The sequence below is a fragment of the Euprymna scolopes genome, chromosome 18 (genome assembly GCF_053919585.1).
Source record: "Euprymna scolopes isolate OS-2025 chromosome 18, ASM5391958v1, whole genome shotgun sequence".
In the NCBI taxonomy this organism is placed as follows: domain Eukaryota; kingdom Metazoa; phylum Mollusca; class Cephalopoda; order Sepiida; family Sepiolidae; genus Euprymna; species Euprymna scolopes.
This window is the reverse complement of record NC_136499.1, coordinates 32,794,768-32,808,899: the sequence shown is the minus strand read 5'-3', so window position 1 is coordinate 32,808,899 and position 14,132 is coordinate 32,794,768. Positions and strand designations below refer to the sequence as shown.

Below are 14,132 nucleotides of genomic sequence, written 5' to 3'. Positions count from 1 at the left end.
ATTTAATTTGCTCGATTTCGGGAAGATAAATATTCAATATTTGTCGCTCGCCGCATGTGGGTTAGTCTTTTTCCTATAACATCTTGGGGGAGGGAAAAAAAAGCGTTCAGCAGTAAATGAATACTATCCCGCAGTCAAACTTGACCTCATTAAAACGGGCACCTGCTAAATCCAAGTAATTAAATAAATTCAAACGTGTTTCCGTTAGCATCTCGCAATGGTTAACGTCGCACTTTTTTTTTTTTTTTCACACTTTAATTTACAACTTTGCCTCAACAGTTCGGGTTCGATCCTCATACTTACTTTTTTTTTTAATCCCCCCCCCCCACACACACACCTTCAACAAAAACCGTCCTCTCATGACGAGATCGGTTCTACACATGCGTCAAATGACGTCATGACCTTATTTAGTTTAAATAGTCGAAGAACTGACTAAATTTCTTGTACGTTGTGTTAGCTCAGTTGATTAGAGCGTTTCGTCATTATCTAAACATTTTGGGTTCGAAGCGTGGTGTGAGATGTCTTTTTTTTTTTTTTTTTTTTTTCGATTTTTTAAATTTAAATATTGAACCATTTAAGCCATTTTTCACGTAACATCCGTTTTTCTGTTTTTTTTTTGTTTTTTTTACTTCGCTTATTCTTAGGTTTTCATTAACACCCCCACCCCCACCGACCACACACACACACACCCAAAAACACCCGGGTACCCACCGATTTTTTAAATTTTAATATCGAAACAGGCTTATTCAAGCCATTTTTCACTTTTTTTTTTTTTTTTTTTTTTCAGAAGTTTTAACGTTCGTTTTTCTGTTTTCTTTTTTTTTTTTTTTCTATTTTTACATTTAACATCGTTCGTTTGCCTTATGTTAGCTTTTTTTGTGTTTTTTTTCGCTGTTTTGATCCCCCTCCCCCCACCCCACTGCCCAGGTTCGTTTTTCTGTTTTCTTTTTTTACTTCGCTTATTCTTAGGTTTTCATTAACAACCACACACACCTCTAAGCACTCGGGGAACACCGAGTACCCCCCCCACTAGTCTATATATATAAAAGCGAAAATGTGTGTATGTATGTATGTGTGTCTCCAAACACTCGGGCAACGCCGGGTACCCCCCCCCCCACTAGTCTATATATATAAAAGCGAAAATGTGTGTATATATGTATGTGTGCTTGAGTGTCCGCTAAAAACTTTCGATAGACAGAATAAAAATTCACAAACTTGGTATCATATTGAAGCTCCATCCTTCGCCTGAAAAATATTGAAAAATTAGCCCAAAACGTTAATTTTTTCACCCTGAAATCAACAATTTTCTATAGGGGGAGGTCAACAAAGACCATCCTCTCATGACGAGATCGGTTCTACACATGCGTCAGATGTCATGACCTGATTTTAGTTTAAATAGTTGAAGACCTGACTAAATTTCATGTACGTCATGTTAGCTCAATTGGTTAGAGTGTTGGTTCACTAGCTAAACGTTTTGTGTTCGAATCGTGGTGTGGGTTTTTTTGGGGTTTTTTTTTTTTTTTTCGATTTTTTTTAAAATTAAGTATTTAACCAGTCTTATTTAAGCCATTTTTTCACATAGCATTTGTTTTTCTGTTTTTTTGTTTTTTTTTTTTACTTCGCTTATTCTTAGACTTTCATTAACACCCCCCCCCCACCTCGACCGACCACACACACCCAAAAACACCCGGGTACCCACCGATTTTTTTAAATTTTGATATCGAAACAGGCTTTGTGTTTCTTTTTTTTTTGTTTTTAGTTTTAACGTTCGTTTTTCTGTTTTCTTTTTTGTTTTTTCTATTTTTACATTTAACATCGTTCGTTTGCCTTACGTTAGTTTTTTTTTGTGTTTTTTTTTCGATGTTTTGATTACACCCCCCCTCCCCCGCTTAAGTTTTAACGTTTGTTTTTCTGTTATCTTTTTTTACTTCGCTTATTCTTGGGTTTTCATTAACACCCCCCACACAACCGCCCGACCACACACACCTCCAAACACTCTGGCAACGCTGGGTACCCCCCGCCCGCTAGTCCTTAATAAAGATTGAATGATTTGTGAGGCAAAGCAGAAAACTAAAGACATTGCGAGCATCTCTCTGCTCTATTATGTTCATGACAAGTGCTCATCTGAACTTCAATCTATGGTTACCCCTTTCCAAACTTTCACAGAAAGCACTCGACTAGTTATAACCACTACCAACAATTTCCCCCACTCTCCACCTAAATCTAAACACAAATTCCATGAACAAAGCTTCTTTACTAGAACTTTGTACTGCTAGCCTACTTTCCAGCTGACTACAATGTGGTAGTCTTCAAGTCCAATGTAAACAAGTTCTTGTTGAGCTGTCCCCTTAAAAAAATAAAAATAAAAATAATTCTACCCAATTTCCACTACCAACGATCCTTAGACTGTAGTCTCTATGACTACTGTATACTTGTTAATACTTATCCTTGAGTAGCCTTCGGGCCTTGATAAATGGTGACTTCATTGTAAAAAAGTTAGCTAATTACAAGTGGAAGACTTTAAACATTTTTCAGGTTTATAAAAAACAATGATTTCACAAAATTAAATCCTCCAATCCTTTGGGGTGGGGGGTGGGGCACTGTTTGATATACACCAGTCAAATATCACTACATATTCCCAAAATTTGTGCCTGATATGTTAATCTACAGAATGTAATCTCCAGATCTAACAGCTTTCTAAATTAGAGATGTCTTAATTTGTAACTAAATTAAGATGTTGCAATAGAATTGTTTTAGTTGGTAAGCAAATAAAAATAAGAACAGTCCATTGTGATTGAAAATGGATGAAATCAACTAATATACTGAAAAACATAAATCTTTCTTTTGGCAGGATATGATGTATATGAAGAAAGGATGGCTTATCAAACAAGGAAGTACAGAAAAGGTATTTTGTTTTGTTTTTATTTTAAAATCTCAAATGTTGCTTGTATTAGTTTCGTATTTTACAGGTCCAGATGGAAAAAAAATCTAATCTAATAAAACGTTTCAAGTTTAAATTTTATTTTTAAAAATGTGAAGTTTTTTTTTTATATAAACAAATTTTTCTAAATTTTTTCTATATTTCATGAGTTTACTAATAAGTTTTGTTTTGTTTTCAGACCCTTTTAATGATTTTTTTTTTCTGGCGAATAGTTTTTTAGGTAGGCAGATGTCGACAAACTAGGATCATGTCTTTTATAACTTTGTAGTATTTTAATTTCAGCAGATTTGTTTGCTGTAAGCATGCATATATTCATAATAAGTTTTTTTTGTTTGTTTTTATTTTTTCTCTTCATCCATGTATATTTCAGTTCATGGTTAACTAATTTACATAAAACCATAAAAACTTACGAATAATACACTTTATTTAGAAATGAGAATATTCCTTTGAAGATCAATTATTAACTTCATAGAATTTCTGTGAAATATATTTCATCATTTGATATTTTAACTGGATATTGAATTATTTGAATTTCTTAAAAACTGAATTGCAGCAATTAAACTGATTTGGAACACTAAAATAAACTTAAAAAGCAATACATTAAAAAAGCAACATCACCTTCTTGTATCTATTAAATTAATAAACCCACTAAAAATAAATGCTTAAAAAATGAAATTTATCCAAGTTATAAATCACAACTAAGTATTTAAAATTTTAATTCCTTTAAATAAAATTTGGTAAAATAATTAAATAATTTGTAATCAAAGAAGCCCAAGTAGAATTCTTCCTAATGTACTTGCATGTAATTTACTCACATTTTAACTAGATTTGTCTGCAATGTTAGTCTGTTATTTGTGAATTTGTTTTATCTTTTTATGCTGTGAAATTCAATTTTACTATTTTTTTATTTTAAATAGATAAGTATGAAAGTTATTAAGAATATTTTATACAGTATGGTAAAATTTAAGCATTATCTTTTTTTTTTTTTTTTTTCTTCGTGTGCATATTACTTAAATAATTGCTATAGTTATAAGTTATGTTAAACGCTCACTAGGTTCCATTAAGATTGCTTCTGAACTAATTTTTGCATAAAGACTATTAGTGAAAAAGATGGCTCTTACTGGTAAGTATCATCTCCCATCTTGGATATTGGCAACACATTTTGTATACAATAAATTAATAATACTTTTCTAACTTTCTGAGGCTAGATCCTAACTACTAAAATGAATAGAACTTGTTTAAACTTGCAAGACACATCAACTCTGAAGATTTGTTTGGTTATTTTTTAAAAATGCTAATAGAAAAACAGCTTTGTTTTTGTATCTTTTTTTTTTTATTATCATGATTGCCTGCAATAAATATGCATGTAAGTATTACTGCTCCCTTTGAATTTTGTTTATGGCTGGTAAATGTTTAAGCAATATCTTTATTTCGTTTTTTATTTTATTCCTTCCAGCTTGGTAATTTGTGTCTCTAAATATTATGTTTAAGTTAATTTTTTTTTCCTTTTGTGTGTGTGTTTTTTTTTTAAAATTTATTTAAAATTTTTCTGCATGTATCCTTGAGAATCTTTTTGGGTCGTTCTCATGCTTCATGGTTATCTAGTTATTCCATGCATGGCTTTTGTTTTATTTTATAATCTAAACTGGGTTCTTCATACTCTCGTCTCAAGGTGTGGATTTTGAAATTTATTTTATATTATTTTTATTACTTTTCAATTCATACGAACTTTTTTCTGTGCTTATTAAAAAAAATGTTTTACTTTAAATTTAAAAGCTATTTTGGAATATGGATATTATATATTCCTGCATTTTATTCCTGGGCTTTGGAAACTCTTAGAATCTGTTATTAAATCTAAATATTTCATTGCATCGTATATCATAAATATCCTAATACAAACCATGTAATTGTTACTTAAAATGTCAATTGTGTGTGATTCCAGCCTGTCAAGCCTGCACATGTTCTTTATTACTGTAAGATTTTTAGGCATATCAGTGCATGTAGATGGCCATGTTGTGTGTTACTTCAATATGTACAACCCTTTTTCTCTTATTGTCACTACTCTATAATAAACTAGCCTATTTGTGTCCCAACATCGCCTAGGAAATTATAAGTTGAGAAATTCTATGTTCAACTTGTAACTATTATATATTATTATTACTTATAAGAATAAAACTAACAATAATTAAATTGTTATTAATTTTGTGGATTTTTTTTTTCAAATAGTAAATATTTTTCTGTTCTTATAAGATTATTTTTCAAATACTAATTTGTTAGAAAACTAGCATGAGTGCCCGGCGTTGCCCGGGTGTTTGGAGGTGTATGTTGAGCAAAAAAAAAAAAAAAGTGGTAGTAGGAAGGCAGTACTGCAAATGAGGAAAAGAACGGGGGAAAAATCTGATGTCTTTGCTGTTACGACCACTGCCAAACTGGAAATGACGTTAGTTTTAATTAAGGCTAGACAATCGAAAGGAGAGGATGACTTTCGAAAATATCGGAAAAAAGCGACCCCCCCCCTGTAGAAAAGTGCCTAGTTGAAGGTGAAGATATTAATGTTTTTAGCCAATTTTTCTATATTTGTCGTCTGAAAGGTCGAGCTTCAAAACGATACTGATCTTGTGAAAATCCGTCGCCTCTGTCGAAAGTTTTAGGTCAATATTTTAAAAACTTTGACCCCAATTTTGACCCTCAAGATTGATTGTTTTAGGATCAAATCAAATTAAAGTTTGATCCATATCCAAGTAACCTACATCTAAAATTTCAAATGTTTAGACCCAAAATTGACAGGAGTTTGGTAGAGTTTTGAAAAGTCAAATTGTTGAACTTTGACCCCTTGACAGCCAAATTTCTGGCTGAAAACTGATTTGAGATTTTTCTAAATCTCAATAACGTGTATATCAAATCTGGAGTGCACAGAAACACACACGAACAATTTCACTTTTGTAGATATATAGATTACACTTCGTTTTTCTTCTAGATTGTCATTGTCTGGTGATTTTTGAAGGCTTGAGTTTAGTCTACTATTACAACTATGACTAGAGGGAGGGAAAGAAGCATCAGTACCTTTTACAAGGAGAAGGTTAACACAAATTACTTAAAAGCCATGACAGAATTTGAATATTGCATGTGAAACCAATGGTCCATGTCATTAAATAAAACAAAGTAGCATTTGGGTTTACTTTCGGCAGCCTCATAACTCTTCCTTCCCTTATTTTTTCCTTTAATCCTCACAATCCATGAGTGATGTTTTTGACAAAAGAGAAAGAATTGTTGTTTTCTAGGCCAGAATTTATCCATTTAACACTTATCGTTGGCTAGTGTTGTGAAGTGTTTTTATTTATTTATTTTTTTCTTTTGTAACTAATTATATCAAGTACCTTCATGCATTGTCTGAAGCTGTTTTCATAAAAAGATAAAAAGAAAAAAAAAATAATGTACAAATTAAACGTTTAGTTCCATCTTTTTTTTTATGTCAGATTAATTAAAACTAGATTGTTCTTAGATTATTTCTCCATTTTTATTACCATTTCATTAATTTTATTTTTGTTGCTTTTTAAGTTTCAAACTGTAAGCTACTTTCATGCTTTGGAAACTTGTCCAGTGCTACAGGCAAATAAATTGCTATTTATAGTCTAACATAATGTCTGATATACACAACTTAATGAATAAGACAAAAAACTATGATGGAAATTAAAGCTTGAAAAATGCCGACTTTTACATTTTGTTTGTTTACTTAATTTATTAAAAAAAAGTGGCAAAACATTTTTAAAATATAACTCCAAATACTTTTATCGTTAAATATTTTACCTAAATGATTCAAAACTCATTTTGGGCATATACAAGTACAAATAAATTGACCTCTTTAGTTGCCATTGCTCTCAGATTTATCTTGACCGTGAATGATAGTATCTACCAGTCTTCTATCTGAACTGCCCCTGACAGCCTTGACAAATTCCACACTGTTCATATTTTTCAGCCCTTTCTACTGTTTTTCTACCAAACCGGTCCTATTTCCCACTCCTAACTGCTAATCAAACTTTCTCTACTCTCCCTCCCCAACCTTCCTGCTGTATGATCCAAAACTGCATCCGGTGATGAAATTTCAATTTTGAAGTTTTAAGAGTCTTAAATCATTCCTTAATTGCTATTTCTATGTAAGTAAGAAGTCTTGACTCTGTCAACAGAAAATGGTGTTAAACCAAAATAGGTTCTATTATATAAAATATTTCCTGTTATTTTTAGTTTTGGTTTTCACAATTAAAAATAAATAAAATAATGTATTCAAACAGTTTTTATGATTTTTTTTCTTTTTCAGAATAATAATAATAATAATAATTATTTTTTGTTTATAAAAATTTTTTTTAATATCTTTTATTTCTGAGATAAACTTAATTTCATTAAATACTTTTAGAATGAAAAAAAAACATTTTTTTTGTGAAAACGAAAATATTTACCAATTTTTCTAGAAAAAAAAAAAAGATCAGAAATTGTTTGAATATTTTTCGTTTCTATTCTATTATGAATTTTTTTTGTTGCTAAGTACGAGTTGGGACTTATTCCATTACACCACTGTTCCTCCTGTTCAAGTGTAACAGTACTTGTTATGGTCAACTCTATGGCTGGAAAGATTTCTTATAATTGTTAAAGGTAAAGAGTTTTCTCTTAGTATCATTAAATGTAATCATCCATTTTACATCCTATTCCACTAGACTGGGAGTCATTTTCTAAGGATCCAGACATTGCCTTTGATATGTGCGTATTCAATTTGCACATGTCAAAAACAGTGCAGTAATACAGTATAGAATTAATTTTCATAAAGACCTTCATATCAAACTTTGTCAAAGGCTTTTGATATACAAAATGCTATCGCCCTAGCTTTGCCTGCCTTATCCAGTGTATATATATATATATATAGGATATCCGCAGTAGAATGGGAGTGCCTAAATGGTCTGAAATTTTTTTTTACCATTTTCAAGATGATGGATTACTAGTAGATTGATTATTGATTCAAAGATTTTTGTGAAGCGTTGGAGGGAGTGGGTCTTGCTATAGAATTTCCATGTGGCCACATGTGTTTATACCTGGTTTGATCAATTCTGTTACTTCATTTGCACACTGTTCTGCAAGGAGAGAAAATTTCTTACTCAATGGGGCATCTCTGATGAGATCTCTGGATTCCCAATCGACCCATTATGAATATCTCATTTTAAGTAACAGCACTTCACTTTCAGGGCGGAGGTTAAGTGTGATTACAACTATTATCACAAAGTGATCAACATTCTCGAGTGAACTATGGGCATTGGTCACACAAACCTCGAGCAATGGTGTCAAAAATAGTTCATGAAATGAGGTTTACTGATCTTTGCAATTTGGGAGGCGGGTCAGGAAAGTGACTGCTTGTGAAAGGAAATATGCAATAGAGAAACTAAGTCAATCTCTGTGGAAGAAATTAAAATCACCCAAATACATGGATTTGAGTGCTTGGATTCAAGGGGAATGCTGTATCTACACTATCAATAGACAAACATGGTACAGTCCTCGGTTGAAGGAGAACAACATAGTAAATATAAGTAACTAAAATCATGTTGTAAGGTTAATCTCAAGCACATATAGACCTTATCAAAGATCTATGTTTTTGACATGGGAATTACCACTTATAAAAAGCCACGTGAGGATAATGGTTAATGAGTGTATGGTAGTCACTGAGATAGCAGCATATTAATACTTATTGGTGGAAATGAGATAGAAATGGATTATTTAGAGGAGGGGGGCTCAATGAACTTGTTTACATTGGACTTGAAGATGACCATATTGTAATCAGTTTGAAAGCAGTACAGTGGAATAGTTTCACAGGTAAGAAAAGAAGCTTTGTTCATGGAATCTGCATTTAGATTTAGGCTCAGATAGAGTGAGGGGAAATTGTTGGTTGTTGTAGCCAGATGAGTGTTTTTGTGAAAGTTTGACAAGAAGGGGAAACAATAGATTGGAGCTCAGATGAGCATTTGCCATGAAAAAATAGCAAAGACAGGCTTGCAATATCTCTTCTGTGAGAAAGAGGTTGCAGGGAACAAAAAGGCATCACCTACTAGGTTTCGAAGCCAGTTTTGAACTTTATCAAAACTGGATAGAGTGCTCTGAGCAGCTCCCGCCCAAATAATGGCAACAGTACTTCATTTTAGGATGTATCTGGCTCTTACAGAGGTAGACAATTGCATCGTGAGTTAGATACCTTCTGGAGCGGTAAAATGACGCAACCATTTTTCCAGTGACCTTGGCAACAAATCTGATGAAAGTCTTCCATTTCAGGTCAGGAGTAAAGGTTAGACCCAGAAGTTTGTCAAAACAGGGAGCTTCTTTTAGACGAGAGCCATTCATATCAATTGGTACCAAGTGGGGATCAGAGCGTTTATGGTGAAAAGATAAAAGCTTAGTTTTGGATGCGTTAAAATTAACTTTCCACTTTTTATCCTATTGCAACACATGATCCAGGCCTAAGGAGATACTCAGATCTTGGTCGTTGTTGGCCTTTGTGTAGTAGCAATACAGATATTGATCATTTGGATTCTAGGCCATGTTCTTGCTCAGCAGATGTAGACTCTGGGCTTGTGCATATGCAGAGTGGGCAGTATCCTGGCATGTCAGAATGATTGAAGGAGTGTAGATTAGTTTGCTTATTCACTCTTAAATAGCAAATGTAGGTCCTTTCCCACAAACTTGCGTAACAAATAATTTGAATATTTGTCTTTTCATGTCTTGGAGAAAGTATAGTTAGATTTTCACGATCATAAGTAAAATCAAATTAGAAACAGAATAATTTATAAAGCTCTAACATTTCGCTCTTAATGACATGATGCAAACCTCCTTGGCATCTTAGCTAGAAGCAAAGTGTAGTATCTGTACTGATACTACATTTTTATCTTTCTGTTCTAGGTCAATGAAGGATAACTACTTCTAAACTAAGACAATTTGTATTTTTGTGCCAATTTAGTCACCCCCTCCCACCTTTTTTTTTTTTTTTTTTTTTTTTTTTTTAGCTGGATTTTTCCCCACATTAAAAGTCCACCTTGTGTCTAACTTTGCCCTCATAAGGAAGCAAGTGAAAAGGGACAAGATAAAAAAAAAAACTTCTTTCTTCCTTGTTTTGCATATCAGATATTCTGTTACATGTTGTCGCTTTGTACCATGAGTGTTGCTCTCCACAAAATTCTATCATTTATGTTGGTTTCAATGTGACATTGCTTGACATCATCTTTGATCAAATCATTCAAAATCTTTCTGAACCTGCTTTTTCCTCACTTACCTTCAATTGAGATGTGTTTACATTTGTTTTCTGGGCAACTTCAATCACAGTATCAGGGAGGCAAAACTAACTGGGTTTTTTTTGTTGTTTTTTTTTTATATATACTTTAATAATATGTTTAAAAAAAAAATGTTTATAAAAAGAAAATAAAATGTGACAGTATTACTGACTGTGTTGCTTAGAATATATATTCCAAATTCATAATGGTCCGTTCATTAGTTTGGGATTACCCTGTATACACAAGCAGATACCTAACTTGTGTGTGTGTGTAAAGAGAGAGATAACTGTACAATGTGCAGTCCACAATTTGATGTTTTGTCCGTTTCTCCTCAATTTTTAACCCGAATCTTTTATTTATGATCAGTTAAAAAATGCATAGTTTTTAAGCAAAATCTTCTTGTGAAAAGATTTATTTGCTTTTGCTTGGTTAGGGTTCGAATGTGATCAGGTTCCTAGAGATATTAAGTCTTGAAAATATCTTAAAAATTAAACTTTGAAAAAAGTAAGCTAATTTTCTTTTATATATCAACTATTTAATTAACATATTTTCACTGTATACGAATATTATTTTTCTTAGTGCAATGGTTTTACTATTTGCACTATTCAGTGCGTTACTGTGTGATTTGTATGATGCTTTAGCCTAGGTTAGCCTACTGAATTATTGGCCATCCCTTGGAAAAAAACTAAGAGTGAATTTAGATTTTACCTTTATCACCCTTATCCTAAATAAAATCCATTTTAAAAACTTCTATATACAATTTAAAACTCTCCTTTTAAATAAATATGAATAAAAATGTTAAAATAAGTACGAAAAACTTCTTTGGAGCAATTTAAAAAAAAAATGTCTTTAGATATTTTCTGTGTTTGCTTTAGAGAATGGTTCTTTTAAATCTTTGAGAATTTCAAGTTTCAACAGCCTTATATAATTTTGAATTTAAAATGAAATATTACACTGCATCTTAAAAAGGCCAGCTTTGGGTTACTGGTTCATGAAATTTTAGTGCTACAATGACGTATAAATCACAGCACAAACATCGCCATGAATGTAAATCAACTGGTGATTGTGTTTGTGCTGACCACATAAGTTATATCAGTAATATTTGTCACTAACTCCATTTACATAAAACCAGTCAGGGAGAAAATTAAGTGACAATGTTTAACTATGCATGTACGTAAACAAACCAGAAGAACTAGTTAGACTACATCCCAGCAAATAAAATATTTAGATTTGATAAAGATATGAAATTTTTAAAACGAAAAAGTGGGGAGAGGTTAGGGTTGTTAGGTAAAAATTCATCACCTGATGCTCCTAGTTTAAGTCCGTTTAATTTTTATAAAAATATCGGCTGAAATTGAATGTTTGTCTTTATAATATGCTTGTATTTTTACTTAAAATATTGCAGCATTAAGAATTTTTTTAATTCAATTTATAACATTATATAATCAATTCTTAATGCTGCAATATTTTAAGTTATAAATTTATATTTCTTACTAGAATATCTTGTCCTTGTCTTTTTCAGTCCTTTATTTTTCCATGTTTAATCTTAACCATATTACTTTTCATGCTTGCATTTTTGTATTGTAATATATTATAGATTTAGAAAAGAAATTATTTGGTGCCCTATTTATAGGACAGCGAGATCTAATGGATTAAGAAATATCTTATGTTACTGTTTCAAATGAATCAGATGATTATTGGTGGCATTTGTTACCCTGATATCTTTCTAGTTAGAATTCTTTCTAGAAAAGGTACTTGCAGTAGGGATCATGTGAAGATTTCCAACATTGCTAAGTGAAAGTGTTTCCGTGGAATGTACTGGATTCCAACTTCTGTTGTCAGTCAGGGTCATTAGCCACAGTCACCCCCCCCCCCTTATGATGTCACTGGTTGTTAAAAATTAAGATTTTACTCACTTAAAAAATTAACTGTTTTCAAATTGAATAAATTGTCAGACGTAAAATTCTGTCATCTCATCGACTTAGTTTTGAACATTTACTCTTTGTTTTTTTTTGTTTTTTTTTTTTCTTAAAATGCATAGAATTGTTTATAATTTGAAATGAAGTGACAATTATTTTATGAGAAGACTGTAGGTAAGCAGCCATGGAATTTCCAAGCATTTTGTTGGTTTATATATAACTAGCATGGGTGCCCGGCGTTGCCCGGGTGTTTGGAGGTGTATGCTGAGCAAAAAAAAAAGGGGATAATTTTTTAAACTTTGACCCCTATTATGACCCCTGAAAATTTATTGTTTTGGGCTCAAATCAAGTTATTAAGTTAGATCCATGTCCACGGAAGCTATATCTAAAATTTCAAGTGTGTAGACCCAAAATTGTCGGAGAAGTTTGGTAGAGTTCTCAAATCGTTGAACTTTGACCCCTTAATCGCCAAATTTCTGGCTAAAAACCGATCACATAGATTTTTCCAAATCTCAGTACCCTGTATATCAAATTTCGAGTCTGTAGACTAAAAATTGACAGAGTTATTTCGTAGGGAAATGTACACAGACACACACACACACACTTTCACTTTTATAGATATATAGATTTAAAATTTGAGTCTGACAGAATGACAAAATTATATTGCAAACCGATATATTAAACAAACGAACTTCAAAGAGACAAATGAACACATAAGTAAAAACAATTTGTATTAGAAAACATTTATTATTCCACGTCTTTTTTTACAGACCTGACGACTGAGGTTTGCTCTTAATAAAAATTGTTTTTTATAGTCTTAATTTTGACTTCCTTTTTCATAAAAGACTAAAAAAAATCAAGAAAGAAAAGAAATTTAATTTTATTTTTTCATTAATTTCTTTCTGTGCAAAGCAATTCTTTCAAACTTACTGTTTCCAAAATGTTTTTATTTTATTCCCCTCCCCCTTCATTCATTTTCCTCCGCATCCTGGCAAGTATTAAAATAAACCATTTATAATATTTATTTATGGATTTATTTACTTATCATTTCTTTTGTATCGGTAAATGAATTCCATTTAAAAAAAAACTGTAAAAGTCACGTTAAAGGTGATTAAGTTGGAAAGTAAGTAAAAATTTACCCTTTTTACTTTTATACGATTTCTGATCACTTTGAAAAAGGTGTGTGTGTGTTTTAAAAATGTTTTTTAACTGCTATAATCTCATTTATATATATATATATATATATATATATATATAACAACGTGAGTATTCATATCGTGGGTTTGTATTACTGTACACATAGATTCGAATAAATAGGCAAAAACAAATATATAAATAAATGTTATCAAAGGCAAGATAAGTTACTTTTCTACCTAACTGTATATATTTTTTGTGTTTTTATTCAATGTAATATATTTATTCAGCTCGAAAAACATAGTGTTTACCGATGTGTTGGAAAATTCAAGATGGCGTCTCACACCCTCTTTAACACCGTAAGTTTGGGAAAAGGTGTTATAAATAAAAAACTATACAAAATACTATTAAAAACCCGCCGAATATATGTCAACCTATGTCACGGTAACATATATTGAGCGAGTTTTTAACAGTATTTTAACAGGGCACATCGTAAAAACTGACCCATTAATTTTCCTGAAGTAAAAACTATATAGTTTTTAAACTTTTAAAACTGTACATTATAAAAAGAAAACTGTTCGAGTGATTTTTTTTTTTTTTTTTTTTACATGGGTGTCACCACTTATCAAGGCCCAGAGGCCACTCAAGGATAAGGGTTAATAGGTATACATTAGTCATTGTGATTTTAGCATAGTAAACAGTGGGAATTTTGTAACTTGGATTACTTGAAAAAGAAAACTGTTCGAATGATTGAAAATGAAAACAAAATAACAATGTAAATATATTGATAAGAAAAAAACAAAAACAAACGAAGTTTCCGTTTCAGGAACCCGAGTTTAT

The 14,132-nt window shown here is 31.6% G+C and overlaps 1 protein-coding gene across 10 annotated transcripts in view; it reads left to right on the top strand.

Annotated features, from left to right (window-relative positions):
* The window catches only part of LOC145297575 (uncharacterized), a 362,397-nt gene that overhangs the window by 233,859 nt on the left and 114,406 nt on the right, over window positions 1-14,132 (top strand). For all 10 annotated transcript variants that reach the window (XM_080143592.1, XM_080143600.1, XM_080143597.1 and 7 more), the window contains one exon: window positions 2,852-2,905. In XM_080143592.1, the coding sequence (XP_079999718.1) occupies window positions 2,852-2,905 (54 nt within the window). The remainder of the gene's footprint in view (window positions 1-2,851; window positions 2,906-14,132) is intronic.